The sequence below is a fragment of the Colobus angolensis genome, unplaced genomic scaffold, assembly GCF_000951035.1.
Source record: "Colobus angolensis palliatus isolate OR3802 unplaced genomic scaffold, Cang.pa_1.0 Scaffold241, whole genome shotgun sequence".
Classification (NCBI taxonomy): Eukaryota; Metazoa; Chordata; class Mammalia; order Primates; family Cercopithecidae; genus Colobus; species Colobus angolensis.
This window is the reverse complement of record NW_012115611.1, coordinates 2,072,305-2,093,818: the sequence shown is the minus strand read 5'-3', so window position 1 is coordinate 2,093,818 and position 21,514 is coordinate 2,072,305. Positions and strand designations below refer to the sequence as shown.

Here is a 21,514-nt window from a genome sequence, read left to right as displayed (position 1 = left end):
AAAAATTAGAGAATCTACTGGCCTAAATCTAGGTGGTGGCGGTTGGTTTTTTTGTTGTTGTTGTTGTTGTTTTTGTTTTTTACTCTGGAATTCATAACAACCAAAAAAGAGAAAATTGCATATTTGCACAGCAACTTAGTCTGCTTATGAGTAACATAAAGCAAACAGCAACCAAATCCACTTATGAGTAACGTAAAGTAAAAGTAAACTAAGTTCAGTGAGACTTCCTAAGTTGGTTATAGGTTTTCTAGTAAAATTGTAATTAACTACGAATGTTATAAGAAATTTTGCAAATGTATTCAGTTTTGCCTGATGAACTTAGCACGTATTTAAAACAAATATGAATAATTTAACATTTTTAAAATATATCACAAATGAAGTCTTTATGTTGCCTCAAATCTGTACCTCTTCAATTTTTCCCCTTAGTCATAACACCATCTACAAAATTATTGCTCAAGCCACATATCTTGGATTGATTTTTGATATTTTTATTTCCCTCACTCTTCCATTCTCAATCTTTTGTTTAAGTCCTTTGTGCTCTGCCTCCAAAATGTATCTTTAATTTGTCCTCTTCTCCTTTTACACACTATTATTATAGCACAAGCCACTGCCACCTTTCATTTGAGCTACATCAGTCTCCTGAATTATTACCTGCAATCATAGAAACATCCAAAACAGCCATTACTTTAAAAGTTAGTTGTTTTCTCTTTAACGTAAAATAAATGAAAAGTTAAGTAATCCAGAGCTGGTATGATAGTTCTATGAAGCTGTCAGAAAGAATTAAACTAGAGCTCACTATGTAGGTGTGATTCTCAAGCCTGTGTCACAGTCCATGAATACTGATAGAATTCCAGCTATCACAAGCAGCAGTATGGAGGAAGTAGAGCAGAAGACTCTGCTCCTCCCATTAAAGCAATCTCCTAGAAGTACATATAACACTTCAACTTCCAGTGCTTTGGCCAGAAATTATTTATATGTTTCAACTAGCTGCAAGGGAGTCTGGAAAACGCTTCTAGGTCAGTGTGACTCCCTAGGAACTGGGCTTTTGTTTTTTTAAGTGCTTCATGCCTACCTCTCTAAATTATGATGCAATATGCTCCTATTACACTTCAGTCATCTAAGTGTATACTAAGGTTTCTCCTTCTTTATAATCTTAGCACACACACTGTTTTCTGCCTAGGACGTTCTGAGGTTCCAACTCCATCTCCCACCTCCCTCCCCCACTGAATAACTGTTTATCTTTCAGGTTTTTGCTTTAATGCAAAATTCTTAATTCTTCAGATAGATCGTCCCTGATAACCCAATCAAAATTGCTACCTCTCATCGACTATCTGTTTCTCTTTCTCAGGAGGCCCATTTTTATTCTTCATCAAAATCATTGTTTACTTGTCCATTTTCTTGTTTGATTTCAGTCTATCTCATTCTGTAGTCTAAAAAAAGGTCTGTGAGAGGACTCTGTTTCTTTTTTTCTCAGTGTGCAAAGCCTGGTATTAGAAAAAAAGGAAAGAAAGGAAGTAAGGGAGGGAGGAAAAAAGGGAGATAAATAAAGGAAAATAGAAAATAGAAATTTATTTGAAAACCCAGGTATGTTATCTTTTACAGACTGGTTGTTTGGCTTTCACATGCCTTTTGGACACTTTCCATGTTCCTTGCCTCACAGTTATAGTTCAGAAAAAGATACATCTAATTCAACAAACATTAATTGAGTTAATAATTTGATCTTAAATGGAAAAACAATCAGCACTGATTTTTCAGTTCTGTTTTGCTATTTCAAAATAATATTATAAAATCAATACCCGCTGGATTCAACTCTCCAAGTGAAAATGGAACAGGGTGAATGAAGAGTTTTAAATCATACTTAGACAATGCCTCCTAAGAAAATGATTTGAATTCATTTTGGAATAAGGTATGTGAATAAAGGTTAACAGGCCTCTCTGCAAGTACAAGCACAAAAATATAGGAATTAAATTTGTGAGTGTTTTATAAAGTACATTGTCTGCTGCTATAATTGTATGCAAGAAAGTAAAAATACTTTAAAAGGTCTTTCGCCTGTGTGATAATGAGTATGAAAGTGTTCTATTACATACAAGATCATTTATTTCCTCTAAAAATCAATCCAATTGGATTAAGTGTTCCTGACTACCTTATGAAAGTTTTTCAGTCTTAAACATCTCTCTTAAACTTGGTTTGTGTTCAACTGTCAATACTAGTATCTTGTTTTGCCTTTCCCCAAATGGCAGTTTTACTTTCAGTGATGAGTATAAAAAAATTAAACCAATATTTATCTTGACTAGCATGAGACTGTTCTCAATGCTCTTAGCCTTGCAGTCTGTACTTTGATTAGTTTTATTTAAATATTTTCTTCTGTTATACCACATTAGTGTGTCATTTGGATTTTCCTTTCTCTCTTTTTTTTCATTGATTTGATTTCACTTCTTCTTTTGGTTGGCTTTGTAGGAAACATAAATTTCCTTTCATTTTACTTTCCATAGGCCATCCTAGAAACTTCAGTACCTTTTTTCTAAAATGTATGCCAAAGAAAGCTTCATAAACATTTGTGAAACAGTGTACTGCCAATACTTTTAGCTGAGCTATATTTTATTTTTAATAAAAGCATGTATTAATATTCATGGGAGAATATTATATATTTTGAGCTCAGTCACATTTCCATTTGGCTGCTGTGTAGAAATAATTTTTCTTTTTATGTAGAACTTATCAGAGAATTTTTAAAAGGGAAAAGAGCGTTTGAAAGCCATTACCCTGCCACTGGCAAATGATGCAGTGGTCATCATTATATATGAAAATTATTTTCACCTAAGTAGAAGATGATTCTTCATTGACAAATACAATAACAAGCATGCATACTTAGGAACTCATTTACCTAAAAATATAGATGTTGTGATAGGCAGAATAATGGCTTCCCCAAAGACATCCTCATCCTAATGCTAGGAACCTGTAAACATGGAGAGGTTGTATTTGTGAGTTTATTCTGGCTACTATATTACCACACACTTAGTAGATCAAAACAATACTATTGTATTATTTTATAGTTCTTGAGGTCAAAAGTTAAAATGGGTTGGCAGAACTGTGTCCCTTCTGAATTATCTAGGGGAAAGTTTGTTTCCTTTCCATTTTTAATTTCTAGGGGTCACATACATTTTTTTTTTTTTTGGCTGGTGGTCCCTTTCTCCTTTTTCAAAACCATCAGAATAACACCTTCAAATCAATCTCTCTCCCCCACCACCACCACTGCTCTTTCTATTTCTCTCCTTGATCCTCCTGCTTCCATTTTATATGACTCTTATGATGACATTAGACCCTCACATCTGTAATCTTGAAAGATCTTTAGTTTCTAAGGTCCTTTACTTAATCATATCTGCAAAATCCCTTTTATCATTTAAGGTAACTTATTCACAGATTCTATGTATTAGCATGTGGACACTGGGGCATTATTCAGGTTATTGGAATTGCAGATAGAGTTTAGACTGTTAATCCTCTGACCTTAAAATAAAGAGATTATTCTGGATTATACAGATGACCCCAATGAAATCACGAAGGTCTTTGAAAATGAAAGGAGGCGGAAGAGGAAATCAGTGTGATGCAGTGTGGAAAAGGTATAACCCACTGTGTCTGGCTTTGAAGGTGAAGAAAGGGAACCATCAGCCACGGAATGTAGGCAGCCTCCAATAGCTGAAAAGGCAGATTTCACATTACAAGAACAAAATACAGCTCTGACAACACATTGACTTTAACTCAAGGATTTCCATTTAAAATTTCTGACCTACAGAACTGAAAAATAACAATGTTTTATTGTTTTAAGCTGCTAAATTTGTGGTAATCTGTCACAGCAGCAACAGAAAACTAATATAGGTACCGATTTACAAATAAAACAGCAAACTGATTAGTAAATGATCTCATAACATTTGTCTTTCACTTAAAAAAGTTTCATTCACTTAAAAAAGTCTTAAATAGGTAATACATCTGATGAAATAATCCAGATCATGGGAAATGTGTGCTTACGTGGGGCATGGTAAAAATATATCTGTGGCTTCACTTCACTATTTTTGAGACCATTTGGGTTGCTTTGGCATCTGGAAAAAAAATATTGACTGATTTGTGTGTAATCACTGCCTTGCTTTTGTTGACGTTCAAGGAAATCACAGTAACTACTGTGAGATGTAATACATTTTATGTGTTTCCAGATGCATTTAATAAGAAATTCATAATCTTTGAATTAGTATCTACAAATTCCCGGCAAGCAGAGAAATTTTCTGCTTCTATAATTCAGTGTTATCCCAAAAGAGTTAAATTTAGTTAAAGCAATAAGCTTTAACTAAATAAGCAATAAGCCACGAAAAATATATATCTTGATTTTATATTCTACATTTTGAAAATTCTTCTTGTAAGGTACAGCTTTTGTGGTATGTGACTAATACTAGTACTTAACAACAAGTCCTAGGAAGAGGATAATGTTTTCTTTTGAAGATAGATATCCACAAAGAGATGGCCTTTAAAATGATGTGGACTACAGGTAATATAAGAACTGTTTGCATTTCCCAGAAGTGCTGGGGAAATTCTCTCTGTGCTATCAGCACTAGCCTCATTTAGTTATGTTATTTTTTAACATCTTTTGGTTCTTAGGTGCACAGACCCTTGGTCCCAACCACTTGTTTTTGAATATTAATTCTGTTACTTGTCAGTTTACATACTTTGGCCAACTTAACTTTCTCATGCCTCAATTGTTTTCATTGTAAAATGAAGAGGATGGTAATAGTACCTACTTCAAAAGGAATTCAGTGTAGCTGTTCTATATTTGTGGATGCCATCCTGAAATTCTCTCTGCAGAGAGACCCGTGTCATGACAAACTGAGGGTTCTGGCCAACAACTATGTTGGAGAAGTTCTATATATCAGTCAATGCTTCAGATGACTATAACACTAGCCAAAACCTTGACTGCAACCTCATGAGAGACTCTGAACCAGAACCACCCAATTAAGTTGGTTCAGAATTCTGACTACCAGAAATTGACTTATATATTAAATGTTTATCATTAAAAGCTGCTAAATGCTGTGGTTATTTGTTGAATAATAGATAACTAATGCAGTAATTAAAATAAGCTTGGCAAATTGTCAGCATTATATAAGTGACAAGTATTGCTATTCTCTCATTTTGAGGATAAGTGAATATATATATAAGATATATATATGATGTATATAAGAATATATATAAGATATATATTCACTTATCCTCAAAACAAGAGAATAGGAATAGTTGTCGCTCATATATATTTATATATTATATTAATTATGTTATATATTATATATACAAATATCATATATTATATGTATATAATATATAATATATAAATATTATAATATAAGATAGTTTTCCCACTAAAATCAGAAATAAGACCAGCCTGCCTACTTTCTGCTGAGTACAATAATACTGGGTTTTCCATAAATGCCCTTTGCCATATTGAGAAAGTTGTTATCTATTCCTATATATATGTATATATGTGTGTGTGTGTGTGTGTGTGTGTGTGTGTGTATATAATGAAGGGGGTGACTGCTCCCAAACTTTGATCACTATATATGTGTGTGTGTGTGTGTCTATATATATATATATATATATATATATATATAAATGATCATTTAAGTTTAGTTTGAGAGAAAGTGGACAGATGAGCCCAACAGAGTTGGATGTTAGAACTCATAATAAATGAGAAGGATAAGCATGTGTGCATGTGTGTCTGTGTGTGTGGGGTAAGTGAATGCATTAAGGATTCAACATTTTGTAATGAACTGTATTATTTAACTGACCTTCAGGGCAAAATATTTTGAGAAACTATTAATAAAACAGGAAAACAAGTTTATGTCCAAACAAAACTTAAAGTGTCTAATTGTGGTGAAGCTTACATAAAAAATTCTTGGTTGTTGATTTGCCAAATAAATAACTTTTAATGGGTTTGGTTTCTAAGGACGTAATGTTTAATGAATGTTATGGGTATACATTATTTGTCTGCTTTCAACTTAGAGCAAATTAGGATTAACTTTGGAAGCACTGATTGCCTTCTTATTTTATTTATGTTTATTTTTATTTAAATAATATAACTCCTAAGAGTCTTAAATTATTGAATCCAAGATAAATATGAGATTGATTTTACTCCTTTAAATTTCAAAAATCCCTGGTTAGTTTAACAAGTTTATGCTGCCATCCTGCTGTCTTTATATTACATAATTCAATAAATACCTAATTTTTCCAAGATCTTTCATGCAATTAGCAAGCATGGTTTGATATCATGTATGGTCAGAGCTAAACTCTTTATTCCCAATGTGTGTGTATCTGCGTTTGGGTTGCTTGCATGCACAAACGCATAAATATCTCTCAATTAAATAAGCCAATTCTGCTATATTATTAGTTAGTAACTTTGAGAAAATAATCTGAATAAAAGAAAGGGAAGGCAGCTTAACCGGAAAACAAAACGAATAGAGTGAGAGACTCCTTAGCCCTGGAATCCCCTTAAATAAATAGAATAAACAAAGATGCACTATGCATATTCCCAAGCTTGAGATCCTACTGCAGCATTTTCTGCACCTAAACACTTAACAAAATTCATCTCACTTTATAAATTTTATTGAAATATGAATTCATGTAACACAAAATCAATAATTTTAAAGAAAAAAAAATCAGTCACATTTAGTTGATTCACAGCCATTACCTTGATCTATTTCCCAAACATTTTATCACCGCAAAATGAAATCCTGTATCCATTAAGCAGTCACCTCTCGTTTTCTTTTTCTCCTAGTCCCTGGTAACCATCATTCCACATTTTGTCTCTATGCATTTACTTATTCTAAATATTTCATATAAATTGAGTCATATAATGTGTGATTTTTTGTATCTGGCTTTTTTTGCTTAGCATAGTGTTTTCGAGGTTCATCTACATAGCACATACTAATATCTTATTTCTTTTTATGACTGAATAATATCTCATTGTATGGATACCCCACATTTTGTTTCTTGATTCAGTGGATGATGAGCATTTCAGCTGTTCCCTCATTTTAGCTATTGTGCACTGTGTTGCTATGAATATGTGAGTACATGTATTAATTTGAGTACCAATTTTCTTTTCCTTTATATATATACATAGGATAGGAACTGCTGGATCATATGATAATTTTATGCTTTTTGGAGAGCTACCAAACTCTGTTCCATAGCTTCTGCACCATTAACCTCTGCATTGTACACTCCCATTGGCAAAGTATGAGGATTCCAGTTTCTCAATATCCTTGTCAAAAAGTGTTACTTTCCTTGTTTTTATACAAAGTACAGCCATTCCAGTAGATATGAAAGTGTGTCTCACTATTGTTTTAATTTGCATTTCCTTAATGACTAATGATATTGAGCATCTATTCTGGATACAAGAGTTTTATCATATATTTAATCTACAATTATTTCTCCCTTTGTGTAGGTCTTTTAATTTTACTGATAATGAGGAAAAAAACGTTTTAGGATTAAGCCCAGTTTATCTATTTTTTTATTTTGACGCACGTGCTTGTGATATATCCAAGTATTCGTTGCCAGTCCAAGGTCATGAAGATTTACTCCTACGTTTTCTTTTAAGAGTTTTATAGTTTTATGGTTTTAGATCTTACACTTAAGTTGTGGTTCCATTTTTGAGGTAATTTTTGTGTATGGTATGAAGCAGGTGTCCAACTTCATTCTTTTGCACTTAGTTATCTAGTTGCCCCAGCACCATTTGGCAGAGGCTATTCTTTCCCAGTTGAGTGACATTGACATCAATGTTGAAAATTAATTGACCATGATATATGGGTTTGCTTACAGACTCTAATTTCTATATCTTATGCCACTACCACAGTGTTTTGATTACTGTAGCTTTATAGTAAGTACTTAAGAAGTGTGAGTCCTCCAACGTTGCTCTTCATTTTCAATATTGTTTTGGCTATTTGGTGTACCTGACAATTCCACAGAAATTTGAGAATCAGCTTTTATATTTCTACAAAATGTGTTATTGGAGTATTGACAGGAATTACATGGATTCTATAGATTGCTTCAGGGAGTATTGCCATCTTAATAATATTAAGTCTTTCAATCAACAAAATATTTTTTATTGGGATGTCTTTCCATGTATTTATGTCTTTAATTTCTTTCATAATGTTTTGTAGTCTTCAGTGTATATCTTTCATCTTCTTGGTTAATTTATTCCTAGGTATTTTTTTTTAGATGCTATTGTAAATAGATTTTTTTTTTCTTAATTTCCTCTCCAGATTGTTCATTGCAGGTGTATAGGAACACAACTGTTCTATGTGTGTTAACTTGGTGTTTGCAAATTTGCTGAATTTATTACCTCTAGTAGTTTTTTGTGGATTCTTTGGGATTCTATACTTACAGGATTATGTCTCTGAATAGATAGAGTTTTGCTTCTTCCTTTAAAATCTGGATTCCATTAATTTCTTGCATTCTAAGTGTTCTGGCTAGTACTTCCAACATCATGTTGCATGAAGGTGGTGAAAGTAGGCAGGCTGGTCTTATTTCTGATTTTAGCAGTAAAACTATCTTTCTCTGCTGAGTACAATAATACTGGGTTTTCCATAAATGCCCTTTACAGTATTGAGGAAGTTGCTATCTATTCCTCTCTCTCTCTCTCTCTATATATATATATATGTATATGTATATGTATATGTATATATGTATATGTGTGTATGTGTGTGTGTGTGTGTGTGTGTATACATATATAATAAAGGGGTGACTGCTCCCAAACTTTGGTCACAATAATACAGCAGTATTTACTGCTTCTAAACATTTGCTACAATGGTAAACTTTTGTCACAATAAGACAGCAATAACTTTTGTTACTTTGCTCCATTACTTCCATTTCTCCACGTAGTTTCTGAACCAGCCAACTGAATGCATTCAAGGACACGTAAAACACGTTATGATAGGGGAAAAAAAAAAAAAAAGCATACGCTTTGTCCATGGCAGCTAACAAACTGAATGAAAGCGTTTAGAAGATACAGGGTAAAATCAGAAATGCAGGGATATCATAACACACTCAAAGCCCAAGATCATATACAAGAAGCATGTAAACTATAGCTTTTGTCCATTTTTTTTTTGAGATGGAGGTTTGCTCTTGTCGCCCAGGCTAGAGTGCAATGATGTGATCTTGACTCACTGCAACCCCCACCTTCCGGGTTCAAGTGATTCTCCTGCCTCAGCCTCCCACGTAGCTGGGACTACAGGTACTTGCCACCACACCCAGCTAATTTTTGTATTTTTCGTAGAGACAGGGTTTCACCATGTTGGCCAGGCTGGTCTTGAACTCCTGACCTCAGGTGATTCACCCACCTTGGCTGTGGATCTACCCTCCCAAAGTGCTGGGATTACAGACATGAGCCACCGCGCCTGGCCAGCTGTGTTGGCCAATACAATTATTTGTACTGTCCTTTATTTGAAAAAAAAAACAAGATAAATTGGTAATTTACACATGTGTGGTTGGCATTTTCAACAAGATTTGTAAAGTTATGTTTTTTGAAGCAAATTTGTCACTTTGTGACCAAATTTATGAACTCAATTCACAATATATCAAACATTATATAATATAAATATGGACTTATGAACTCCATGACTAGCTAGTAAAATACGATACTTACACTGAAGTATGGATAAAATACATTGAAGTTATTTTTGTTAATAACTAGCTAATTTTAAAATTATGTTTATATTCTGAAATAACTTCAGATTTACAAAAGTGTTGCAAAAAATAATATAGAAAGTTTAAATATAGGCCGGGCGCGGTGGCTCAGGCCTGTAATCCCAGCACTTTGGGAGGCCGAGACGGGCGGATCACGAGGTCGGGAGATTGAGACCATCCTGGCTAACACGGTGAAACCCCGTCTCTACTAAAAATACAAAAACTAGCCGGGCTTGGTGGTGGGTGCCTGTAGTCCCAGCTACTCGGGAGGCTGAGGCAGGAGAATGGCGTAAACCCGGGAGGCGGAGCTTGCAGTGAGCTGAGATCCGGCCACTGCACTCCAGTCCAGGTGACAGAGCGAGACTCCGCCTCAAAAAAAAAAAAAAAAAAAAATATTTCAAACTTCTTCAAGTGTTAATATTTTACCATACTTTAAGTTGCCATTTTTTCTGTCTTTTTATGTTTCTCTCCCTCCCACCTCCTTTATGTGTATTCATAAACATTTATTTTTTTCTTAATTATTTGAAAGTAAGTAGCTGATCTGATGCCCATTTACCCATTGAATGCTTTATTGTGTATTTCTAAAAATTCATACATTCATTTATATAATCACAAAGCATTAGCAAAATCAGTAAATTTAAACAATAGACGATTTTTACACTTAACAAACTATCCAATTAATGTTCTTTCTCATGAAAAACAGAAATAACAAAATCTGGTTTAGGATATAATCCAGTATTACATTTGTATTTATTTTTAATGTATTGGGATAATTTTTATGGTATTTATTAGTTCTATGCTGGTTGGATTGTCACAACAGTCTATTACCAAGCATCACATACAATGTCTGTGTTTTTTATTTTATTGTTTTGTTTTCCTCTCTTGGAACTGATAAATTCTTAAATTTGGAGCTGTCTATTCTAATTTTATCATTCTTTTAAAATGCCTGGCACTTGCTTTGTACGAACTATTTTATACAGTAGATTTCATAATGATTGTTAAATGCATGGTAATGTCTTTAAATGTGAGAGACCAGAATGACAAAAACTTATACCAAACGAGTGTCTGTTGTAATATAAAAACTTGAATGGGATGATATTCTCTTAAAATACTATTTTGATATTAATAAACCTTTTCAATTGTTTTTATTAACCTTCAAATTAAATTGAAATTTAATTCATGCTTCCTTTTTTGTATTATTCATGATATAAAACAATTGCTTATATATCTGCCTCTCTGGCAAAAGTTTTAATACACTTTAACATCGTTTTTATTAAATCATCTCCTAGCCTTCATATTTTTATTTCATACTGAATACAACAGAGATTAGATCTTCATTTGATGTATAAGAAAAATACATTTTACTGATGTGATTTTTACCTTAAAATATTGATCTCCAGAAATAATCAATACTTGAGCTACAATTCAAGGACTTAATTTTAAGAATATAGTAAATAACTTTCACCTTGGAACAACAGCGCCATTCCCCTTTCCTATAATGAAGTACTGCTCCTCACCTGCTCTGGGTGCCACCTGAAATGTGTCAGTGCAACAATTGTCCATGGAGATACAAGGACATCAACTCTGTCAGTTTTCCAAACACAGATAATTTAAACCTCAGAAATAGTTTCTCTGGGCTAAGCTACGTTAGAATTAAGAACAGTTTCTTCCTTGGCCTTCCTTGCTTCCTCCTGCTTGTGAGGATTCAGAACAGCAGTGTTCTAACACAGTAGCAGACCCTCAACAAATGTCAATTATTTTCTTTCTGCCTCTATTCCGTTGTTCTTTAATTATACATTTGTATCAGTTTAAATATAATATGCTATTAAATAACTAGAATCCTTTCACACACTCAAACACACACACACACACACAGACACACACCAGCTTTAAGTGGTGAATACTTATGTGGTACCATGATATATTAGCATATAGCATAAATTTTGTCTTTGAGCATATTACACATTAGAAATTTCTTACTACACATGCAATTACCACTATTGGTCATCAGCAGAGCCAAGTCCTCATTTCCCTGTCTTTTCTTACAATCCTAAAGTATAACATAGAAGTTCTAAAATAAACTGGAACTGATTTCACTTGTGTAGTTAGTGAAATTCAAATAAATTAAGATATTAAAATAGCGTCTTTTATATAATGAGTTCTGTTGGGCTCTACTGTAAATGTAAGTGAGCCAGTCCTTTGTTGTACTTTATTATACTCTGTTCTAGGCACCAAGGCATCAGATTGCTAAAAGAATATCAACACCATCATTCTCTATTTTCATTATGTAAATTATTGGATCTGGATAATTTTGGAAACATAGTGTTTTTATTGTGAGTTGGTTTTACTGAATCCTTTGAGTAACTAGTCAAGAGTTAGTTAATCCTTGGAGTAACTAGTCAAGAGTAGCTAAAGTGGTATCCATAAAGTTAATGAGAACTCTGAAAGCAACAGAAGCTGTGCTCTATTTGATAATGCAGGTTGGGCATTTTTTATTAGTTTGCAAGGATTAGTCTGATTAAATGCCCTTTAGCCTGACCTTTCTTACAAGGGTGTGTGAAAATATTGAAAACGCAGTTTGTGCTTTAACCAAAGAACTTATTCTATGGTGCATGACTTATTCATCCTCCAAAACCAAATTTGGTTGGGGCAAAATTTTCTGTAATAATCCCATTTTAAAAATAATATTAAAATTACTAGAACTCCATTAAAAGTGTCTTGGGGCTACAAGTCATGTTTACTTAAGTTAGGCAAATCAATTCAGTTATAATTTATTCAAGGGTAAACACAAAATATTCTATATTCAACAATCATTTTTTAAAGTTTTTCTGTTTTCATTTATGTTTATAAAATGTTTGCATTTTCAAGGTTTCTCTGAGAATATTAAAAGATAATGTTGTACCTATAAAATATTTGCATGTGAAATAAATGGAAAACATGCAGTTACACAGAGCCATCTATTGAAAACACATGGATCTGATGCTGGATGAGTGTATATGTAGGGTCCTTGGTGTTTACCTTTATTTAGTCATATTCTTTTTAAAAATGGGCAATATTTTGTGAGTCAATTCTGAAGCACATTGATTTTTAAGGGTCAATATATTTATATATCTTTATTTTACAATATCCATCATGTACTAAGTACACAAACTTTTCTAAAGATTAGGTTAGAGTTTATTTTCTTTTGATTTTTTAGGTTACATAAATACATTGCTTTGTTAGAATGCATTTTAGGCATTTGATGAAGGATTACCTGAGGAACTACAAATAATAAATCTTTAGTTTTGATAATAACTAGAAAAAAATAACTTGACTATATTTATAATGACTTGAAGACATTATATAATAAAGTCAGCACTTGGACAGCTCTCTGTGATATCTTCTTATTAATCCTGTAATCATAGAAAAGATGGCTTTGAATAATAAAGTAATTGTTGTTGCTGGACATTATAAGATTTCCTACACCGTCTTCATTCATGAAACTGGGTTTCTGCACGTCCCCATCCTCACCATATGCTTTTAATCTCTTGATATGCAAAATATTATTGTAATTATTGTAAAATATTTTGTTGTAATTTACATTTATTTGAAAATATTTACAGTTTTTTGGCTGTGATTGGCATCGTATTCATCCTTGACTACAACAGCGAATCGTAGCCACCTCTTTGAAGTTTGAAGCATATTTTCCCTTTATATCCCTGTTGCAGAGCAGGTGCAGGATGCATGACCCATCAACTACTAAACATTCTGCACACCGATAAAATAGCAAGAACTTTTTGTATATATACTCATTTCTAAATAATAGCTTCTTTGAAAGTAACATAAGAATCAGAAAGAGATTAAAAAGAACATTCAGAAAGACACCAATACTTTATGGTCCCCTATTACACTTAGAATAAAATCCAGATAATTTTCATTCATCAAATCCTGGATATTTGTACACATCAATCCCTCACCCTATTGATTCCATTCTTTCCCATATTACAGTAGTCACATTGAAACCAGTCAATTCCAAAAGTCAGCACAGTTCTTTCCACCACAGGGCTTTTTCAGTGGCAAGTTCCCGTGCTTAGAATGCCTTTCTTTGCACACTGTACACACTTGGTTCATTCTTTTACATGAATTTTCACTGTAAATATCAGCTGCTTATCGAGATTGTATGTTTACCCCAGTCAAAAATAAAGAAACTAATGTCTTCCCTTGTAGTATCTTGCTTAACTCCTTGGTTCTTTCTTGACCTTTATTGCAGCCAGCAATTACCATTTCTCTTGTGTACTTGGTTTTGTTTATCTTCTCTCATTAGAAAATATTTTTGTGATGACAAGGAATGAATGTGTATCTTGTTCATCAATGTTTCTCCAATTTTAAGTACTGTTCCTAGACTCTTTTCAGTATCCAATAAACCTTTATTGAATGCACTCATGCACAAATAAATTAAATATTTAACACACAGAAAGGTAGGTTGAAGCAGTATAATCTGGATCTAAATGGTTTTAATATGGAATTGAATTTTAATCTCAACTTCAGCATTCACTAGACATGAGACGAGTTCTCTGTTTTGCCTCAGTTCCCGTATTTATACAGAAAAAGTAATACTTGGCTGGCATCTTTCAGAGTGCTTCTGTGAGGACATATTGAAATAATTGATGTGAGGCACGTTACATTATTTAAACATTATATAAATAAAAGATAATCTCCTAAATTTATCTAAAAATTAAATAAAAAGGAAAATATTTAAATTCAGTAAGAGAAGTTGGAAAAATTTCAGCATATTTTATTTGTAGAAAAGTTGGCCCTCATTCTTCTACATCAAAAATAATGGGGAAAAGAATCAGGAAGTGACTGCTTATGAAAAGAGAACCCAAGATTAGGGAAAGATTATTTCCTAGTGATTGAGGCATGCAAGTTACATTTTATGGCCTCATTGGTAAAAGAAGGATGTTTTTTTTTTTTTTTTTTTTTTTGTCACGGTTGGTGATATCATGAGGGTTTAACTTTCCTTTAAATAGAGGTGGGATAATGCAAAGTAGCTCAGCAACAGTACCTGGTGAAAGAGACTGGCACATATACAACGAGGAGAAAGGGGAGAATTAGAGCAAACGTGATTACCTATGTTCTAGTCTCTTCTTTTACATGTCTTCCCAATTCCTTCACAAACTGTGACTAATGAATCATATATATATATATAGGTTTTTAAATTCAGCCCCTCCCAACCTGCCTTCCACAGATAGGGTCTGGGGAAAGGAGGCACAGATAGGTTACCATAACTAATTCAATATCCCAATGATTCTACACTGGAAGAATGTTTCTGCACAATATTTCTCCGAGCCGCTTTATTTGTTTATCAATGAACATCCTACTGCGTATCTGAGATGTAGGTCATCGGAAATACCAGCTGCCGATCACATGCAGTCTTCATTATATTTCCAGACCCAGTGCGCTGCTGATTCCTGCACAACTGTAGTGCATCTGAGCTGTGTGAGGGAAAGGAGACACCTGTGCCTTAGGGACGCAGGTGAAGTCCCATATACCTTCCTGAGACTTTTGCTGGCGCTTTTCCACCCTCTCAGTGGCTCACTTCTCATCTCCATCTCCCCTGTCCACTTGGACTCAGACCTCTCTGTTTAACCTGCGCTTTTCCCGCCCTCTCTCTCCTCCGCACCTTAGCTGAAGACACAGAGAGCTCCACAGAACTGGGCATGCCTAATAGCCAGGGAAGGCTTGGGCTGCAAAAAGAAAGCGTTTGCATCTTCCGAGCTCCCCTCCCTCCTGCAGCTGCCTCCTGCCAGTCAGGCGACCCGACGTGCACCACGGCCCAATGAGGGCCCGCGGCCTTCGCCAGAGCCCCGCCTCTCCTGGCATCACCACCAATGAGTGGTTGGCGGAGGTGGGCCTCGCCCTGTTCCCGCCTCTCCAGTTAAGGCCGCTGGTGTGAGCCCGGGCTCGGCGCGAGCGAGGGACGACGAAAGGGACGGGCAGGTGTGGACGCGGGGCCACGCAGCCCGACGGCGGGAGTCGCAGGTGCTGAGTGCATGGGCCAGTGAGGACGCACGGAGATCCCCTCGCCGCGCAGAGGAAGAGCAGCGCGGGAGCCAGGCGCTGCCCCACGACCCTGCGTCCGAGCGAGCGGAACCTCGCGCTTCGCCCGGGGACAGTCCGAAGTCCGCGCTATGGAAGAGGAGAAATATTTGCCTGAGCTGATGGCAGAGAAAGATAGCCTGGATCCATCTTTTGTGCATGCATCGCGCCTTTTGGCAGAAGGTAGGACTTGCCCCCACCGATGGGCACAAACCGTCGGCTGCCTATCTCACCCTTGGCTTGATTAGGGGAGTGAAGTTGGGGAGGGACTCCTGTCGCCGCCTTCGCAGAAACTGTCCCCCTGAAGATGCTCGTCTCAGAGCTCGGGCGGACAGACCCCGTTCTTGGGGCGGACAGCAGTGCTCCTTCTCCATGTCTTAATTTGGAGAAGACCAAAGCTACGGAGATCTAATGGCAGTGGCGATGTGACCTGTTAGGATCATTGATAGAGAAACCGTAAAGTGTAACGCGGTCTACAGGGACATTTTCACTTCGCTGAGGGAGGGGAAAGCAGTTTGGAAGTCAATGGTGATCAATGTAGTGTTCTAAGAGCTTTTTAGCTACAGATCAGTATTTTTATTTTTATTTTTTACTGCATTTAGGAAGTGATTTTTGATGCCCTTTAATCAAAGTCTTTCGTATGGAAAGTGTTAGAATTAACCTATGCATTAAACTGTGCATGTTCTTATATGTATGTTAATGTGGTAAGTAGAAGCTAAAGTGCTTATACATTTATTTGAAGTGTGATGATTGGGTACTCTGCGAGATATTGGTCCCTGGGAGCACTCTATAATTGATCAACTGTTTTACCAAGTGTGCATTTTCTTTTGTGTACCTGTAATGTTAAAGGAGATTTCATTCCCAGAGGAACATATATGTCTTGTCTTTTGCATTGCTTTGAAAGGTTAAAAAAAAAAAAAAAAAAAGACACGCAAACTTTATTAACCAAATTACTCCATTTGTGTTATAATAATGTCATCTAAATACTCAAGACACCTATATCTGTAGTTATTTACACATGCGTTTTTAAAACAGCTGCAGATTTTTTTAGATGAATGCTTCATTAATAATGAATTGCTTCATCATCAAATTGGTTACAGTGCAGTTTTGTAGCTAAGGTTGTTATGGACTTACATACAGCAAAAAACTAAAAGGGATAACTTCCTCTACCCCAGCTCCTCAGTATTAAAAGATTTTTTTGAGACTTAGTTGTACCAAGGAAGAATAAATTCTGCTCCTCAATATATGATTTAAATCGGTATTAGCTATATTTTTAATTGATGGATTGTTGTTTATGTTAACAATAAAGTGTAAGGTATTTTTCTATATTTAAATGCTAAACAGGAAAAGATTTATAGTCAAAACATGGAACATGTGAAATAACTGAACTGTTTTCAGGGGAAAAGCTTGTTTTATAGATAAGTGGGAAGGTGAAATACAATTATGCCTACTACTTTGGTTACTGAATGAAAAAAATAGAAATTAAAGTGGAAAAGTAAAGTCAATAAAAATGCACTTTTTTGCTTTCTCAAAAAAAACTACATAAAAACAATAGCAAAATAATGAGTTAATAGATGTTTAAGATTGTTTGAAATGATTTAAAAGGCAAGTCTTACCAGTCTTCAGTATCTTTAACATATTTTGAATAGTCAATACATTTTCCAGAAGTTTCCTTATGTAGCTGATAATATGTCTTTAAAGTGAAAAAAAAAAAAAAACACTTACAAATTGATCGTTCTCTCTGACCCGCTAATTAGAGTTCTATTTGAGACAAGTGGCTCAAAGATTAACTCATCAGTCATTAATATGAGTTATTGTACTTGAAGGCGGTCAAGCTAAATCAATGCATACAAGAAACTCTTAACAGAGTGCATAAGTATTTCTTTGTCTGGTAAAACAGTCAGAGAAGGCTATGCACTTGGTTCCTTAACATTTTATCTTTCCTAGGAACTTGATTTCTTGATATAATACTTAGGAACATGTTCTGATGTTCCTTGTAATTTGATTTTTTCCCAGCAGGGGGAAGCATGCCCTGCTTTTGTAAAGAATTAGAAGGAAAAGCTCCTAAATAGAGGAAAGCATCTAAGTAAGAAACGAAGAGGGTACCCAAATTTCAGAGAAATCAGCATGAGGAAAAGAGAATAGAGGAGGTTATGATAATCTTGGAGTACATAAAGAGTTATGCAAAAGGATGCATAGGTTTGAGATTACCTCTGTACTTGGGGCTCTTTACGTGTGCTTATTAAAGAGTGTAAGATGATTGTTCTTGGAATCTCAATGATCTTAATGTATATTTTATGGCATAGATCTTTCATTATCTTTCCAAAGGCCAATTGCCAAGATGTCTATGCTTAGTTTCAGATGTCTATAGAAGAGTATCGTTGAGGTGATTTTATTTCTCATACTTGAGAGAATGCACTGATTGAAGGCAGTGGCTATAAATAAACCTGACATAGATATTCATTTGGAAAGAAGGTGCATACTGAAGTACATTTCAGTCAGTACTGTGCAGACAGTGTCAAGCCTGAATGAGTAATAAAAATGATACAGATGATTCAGTTCTTCAGAATGATTTTCCGGAAGCTAATATCTATAAAGGTAGTAATATAAACCAATGAGCTTTCACAATGATTTATTTTGCATTTTGATTGGTGATAGATGCAAATCAGTGTTCAATTGACAGTGCTGCATGTAGAATTGAAGGCTGTGGGGTTGAAAGTACTAGTTGGATGTTTATTTGGGGTTTTCGGGGGGTCCATTGTAGTTTGTTTTATTTCACTTGTTTCTGCTGTGTGTTTTCAATAGGATTGATTTCAATTGATTGTTACTCAGAAGAAATTTTGAATAATGTAGTTTGAAGTTTGCTTGTAGTATGCTTACATAATTAAAATAATGTTCATCCTGCGATTATAATGTTGTTTAGTTATCCACTTGTTATGGTAGGTGCTTTTGAATATGATAAAACAGCAAACTCAGGACTATCCTTAAAGTTCTACTCAGTGTCTGAATTTGGTTGCCAGATGAAATTACATGAGGTTATTTATATCTATTCTGCTTCTGGGAAGTGCATTAAACTGTGAATCTAGATACCTGGATTTGAATTCCACTTTAACCTCAACTGAATCTGGGTAAGCTTTCTTTCCCTGTGCCCAGTTTCCTTGTCTCTCAAATTAAGGAGTTGGACTAAGTGATGTATATGTTTTCTTTTTGCAATTCTAATTAAGTCTCAGACTACTGATGGATACAACAAAGTGATGTTTGTATATTCGGAACAAAAAATCAATGGCTGCACATTTTCAAAACTTTTTTCATTCTTTCCTAGTTTAATGATTAATATATTTATGGCACTAAAATGTAATTTGAGGCGTATACTTTATTTTGGATATTGGGAACAGATTTATGTTCTTAAGTCTATTGAACTACTATTAATGTTTGAGGCCAAAAATATATATACATGAGAATATTGTCTGGAAATATTCTATGTCTGCTGACAGACATAGATCTGTTCAGATTTATATATTCAATTACGGTGATTCCATATTCTTAGGAGCATTAGAAATTTTTGTCCAATTGAGAGCGGTTTGGGGAAGATTTTCTAGCCTGAAATCTTTGCAAGCATTATATGATGATGTCAAACATTGCCAAATACCCCAGCAGTTCGAATGGTTTTCAAAAAACTGTAGGTGCTATTTTCAAACTTTAGTGAAAAGTTTGACCTCCCATCTAGACTTGGCCTTTATTTTTGCAGATATAAATGAGATCTTAAAATATTAAGAAAACAGAGATTAATACTTATCACAAATGCAAACTTGTGAGTTAACTACATTTCGGTTATTAATAAGAACCATTTTTTGGTTAGTTAGTGTTTCTTAAATATTTTTCATAAAGCTCGATATGTTTTTAAATTAAGGAAAGTTATTAGTGTCATGTCTAAAGCAGCTTCTGGTTAAAAATAGTATTCCTGTGACTCTTTAAAGTGACTTTTCTTTTGATTAATGTAATCACCTTTTTCTCCCAATAGATTTGGGATAATCTTACATATGTTTCTTAAATATAAGACAAACATGGACAAAAAATTAAATTCAAGTTATCTTTGATCTTCAATTAAAACAATTTATGATATAGTGGAAAATTTGTACTTTGACGAGAAAAACACTTAGGAGTGAGTATTGACACTTCTACCTCCTGGGAAATATAGGATGTGTCATTTCCCCCTCTCTGATACTCAGTTTCTTCATCTATATAACAAGAAAAGTAATACATGCCAGGCAGAGTTCTTTTAAGATGGAAAAACAAACAAACAAACTTGTGCTTGTGATGCCTGTGATAACATAAGCAGTATTTTTAAAATTTATTTTATTTTATTTTATTTTCAAGACAGAGCCTTGCCCTGTCACCCAGGTTGGAGTGCAGTGGTGTGATTTTGGCTCATTGCAACCTCTGCCTCCTGGATTCAAGCAATTCTCCTGCCTCAGCCTCCCGAGTAACTGGGATTACAGGTGCGTGCCACCACGCCCAGCAAATTTTTGTAGAGATGGGGTTTCACCATGTTAGCCAGGCTGGTCTCAAATTCCTGACCTTGTGATTCTCCCGCCTCGTCCTCCCAAAGTGCTAGGATTACAGGCGTGAACCACCATGCCCGGCCAGTAATTTTTATATATATAACAAAAATATAAGCAGAAATTAAACAAATATAAGATGATGCACCTCAATTAGAGAAAATAAGTAAAATAAACACTTCCTTACTTTAGATTACTGCTGAGTTAAATTTGAATTCATAAAGCAAATTATGAAATAAATTACCTTATGAAAAATGATTAGAGTTTTAAAAATATCATGTTTAGTAAATGATCACTTGTTAGTCTTTAACCATGAGCTTGATTAGCCCTGATCCTATTTATTTCAAGAGTAATTTCAGACCTATTCAGACTTCCCCTTAAACCCACATGTTCTTCACTCTCAGCAGGTGATTTCATCATCCTTTTTATTGGAGGAAATGGATATATCTCTTCTGCTATTCCTTAACCTCCTACCACCTAAAAACTTCCATAGCCTTAGTCACTGTCTTTCATTTCCAGAAGACCAAATGTTTCTTTTCTTCAAGGTTGACTTGCCACCCATATCCTTGACCTAAACGCTCTTCATCTATGGACTCATTCTGTAGTTAAATCCTTTATTCAATATCTCCTACTCTTTCTCCCAATGAACTCTTTCTTTATAGCAGCTGTCAACATGATTCAATCTGAATAATTTGAAGAAATAGAATACTTCTTTCACTTGCCACGAGTATTAAAAAATGATCTCTCTTGACATGTATCCTTCATTGTTTCCTTCAAACTTCTGATAATACTAGTATATACTAACTGCCTCACTTTCTTCATTTACGTTTTAAAATTTATTCAGTTTGGCTTCTGTCTTCATCATTGTCCTGAAACTGATGACCCTAGTGACAGAATAATCTCATAATTGCCAAATCAAATAAATTTTTTCTGATCTGTCATCAAGTCTCTTGGCTGCACTTTCCACTATTGACCTTCTTCTGATTTCTTTCCACCTTCCTTGTTTTCTAGGCACTATACTCTGCTGGTTTTACTTCCTTCTTTGACTGTTTCTTGCCCTCATCATCCTTCATTTCCCTTCTTCCCACGCCAACACACACAATGCTGTCACAGTACTTCATTTAAGGCTAAAGTCTCACCATGTCACACTTCTTAATAAGTTCCAT

The 21,514-nt window shown here is 34.7% G+C and overlaps 1 protein-coding gene across 2 annotated transcripts in view; it reads left to right on the top strand.

Annotated features, from left to right (window-relative positions):
• Nucleotides 1-15,606: 15,606 nt before the first annotated feature.
• Nucleotides 15,607-21,514, top strand: part of KHDRBS2 (KH domain containing, RNA binding, signal transduction associated 2) — a 613,407-nt gene continuing 607,499 nt past the window's right edge. For both annotated transcript variants that reach the window (XM_011945628.1, XM_011945629.1), the window contains exon 1: nt 15,607-15,972. In XM_011945628.1, the coding sequence (XP_011801018.1) occupies nt 15,882-15,972 (91 nt within the window). In that variant the 5' untranslated portion in view covers nt 15,607-15,881. The remainder of the gene's footprint in view (nt 15,973-21,514) is intronic.